The 1162-nt window shown below is 37.6% G+C and overlaps 1 protein-coding gene across 1 annotated transcript; it reads right to left on the minus strand.

The window, feature by feature from the left end:
- Positions 1–341: 341 nt before the first annotated feature.
- On the minus strand, positions 342–1156 carry LOC106882488 (carboxypeptidase O). The gene is made up of 2 exons (XM_014933184.1): positions 968–1156; positions 342–434 (listed from the first exon to the last, which is right to left on the minus strand). The coding sequence occupies exons 1-2, from the start codon at positions 1118–1120 to the stop codon at positions 342–344; spliced, it is 246 nt and encodes an 81-aa protein (XP_014788670.1). The 5' UTR covers positions 1121–1156.
- Between the last annotated feature and the right edge of the window lie 6 nt (positions 1157–1162).

Here is a 1162-nt window from a genome sequence, read left to right on the forward strand (position 1 = left end):
GTGAGAGAAAGTTGTGGTGAAAGAGTACAGCAGGGTTCACCACCATCCCCTGCCGGAGCCTCGTGGAGCTTTCAATACTTGATGAACCCCTATACAATTATACATGTGTGTGTGAAGCATAATACATGACATGCCAAACAAGCTTGTCCAACTTCTGTCCTATTGGAGTATGAAACTTATAATAGCTCATATTTAAATCTAATTTTTATTAAATAATATTTATCTCTTGTTCGATGGGTTATGCTTTCCATTGATTCTATCAATAATGAAACAATTGTACACTATGTATAATGTGTGTGTGTGTGTGTGTGTGTGTGTAGATGTGTTTGTATGTATAATCTCTACTTACAAAGGACATCAGGAGGTGTGCCCACAAAATATCTGTTTCCACTTTCTTCGTAAATTGCTTCTTTAACTTTTCCTGCCACTTCTATCTAAAATACAAGAAAAAAAGAACAAAAATAATACAAACGCCACCTGCAGTCACATTAGCAATGTCTTTTACTTTGAAAATCCCTTCTGTTTCTTATTCTATCAAAGCCAAGGATTTCAATCAACATATTCCAAAACTGTACAAAACTCTCGTGCTGTATACATTAAGCTTACAAATAAACATCTTTCACATACACCTGAAGTTTTCATATCATTTTAGTTTAGTACCTATAACATAGCTTAGTATACTTATAACACCGTCATCATCATTTAATGTTCGTTTTTTTTATGCTGGTATGGGTTGGACAGCTTGACAGGAGCTGGCAAGCCAGAGAACTGCACCAGGCTCAACTGTCAGTTTTGGCATGGTTTCTACAGCTGGATGCCCTTCCTGATGGCAACCCCCTTTACAGAGTGAACTGGGCACCAACTCTGACAAGGTTACATAATATTTTGTGTGTGTGTGTGTGTGTGTGTGTGTGCTTGCAGATATATATGTAAACCTTTGGATCATTAAAACGTCTAAGATACTTACCAGGTGTTTGATGTTTTCTGGCTTCTTACTTTTACATGCATAAGGAGCAAGTATATATTGGGAGTAAGAATGTATAGAGAAGTATGCTAATTTATTGCGGGTGGATCGAACGAGTTTCGAAAGTGCTTTGGTTTCGGATTCAGAGAAAGCCATTCGACCATGATATGCACGATTGCATGGATCTCCACTGGATCC

The sequence above is a fragment of the Octopus bimaculoides genome, chromosome 28 (assembly GCF_001194135.2).
Source record: "Octopus bimaculoides isolate UCB-OBI-ISO-001 chromosome 28, ASM119413v2, whole genome shotgun sequence".
Taxonomy (NCBI): domain Eukaryota; kingdom Metazoa; phylum Mollusca; class Cephalopoda; order Octopoda; family Octopodidae; genus Octopus; species Octopus bimaculoides.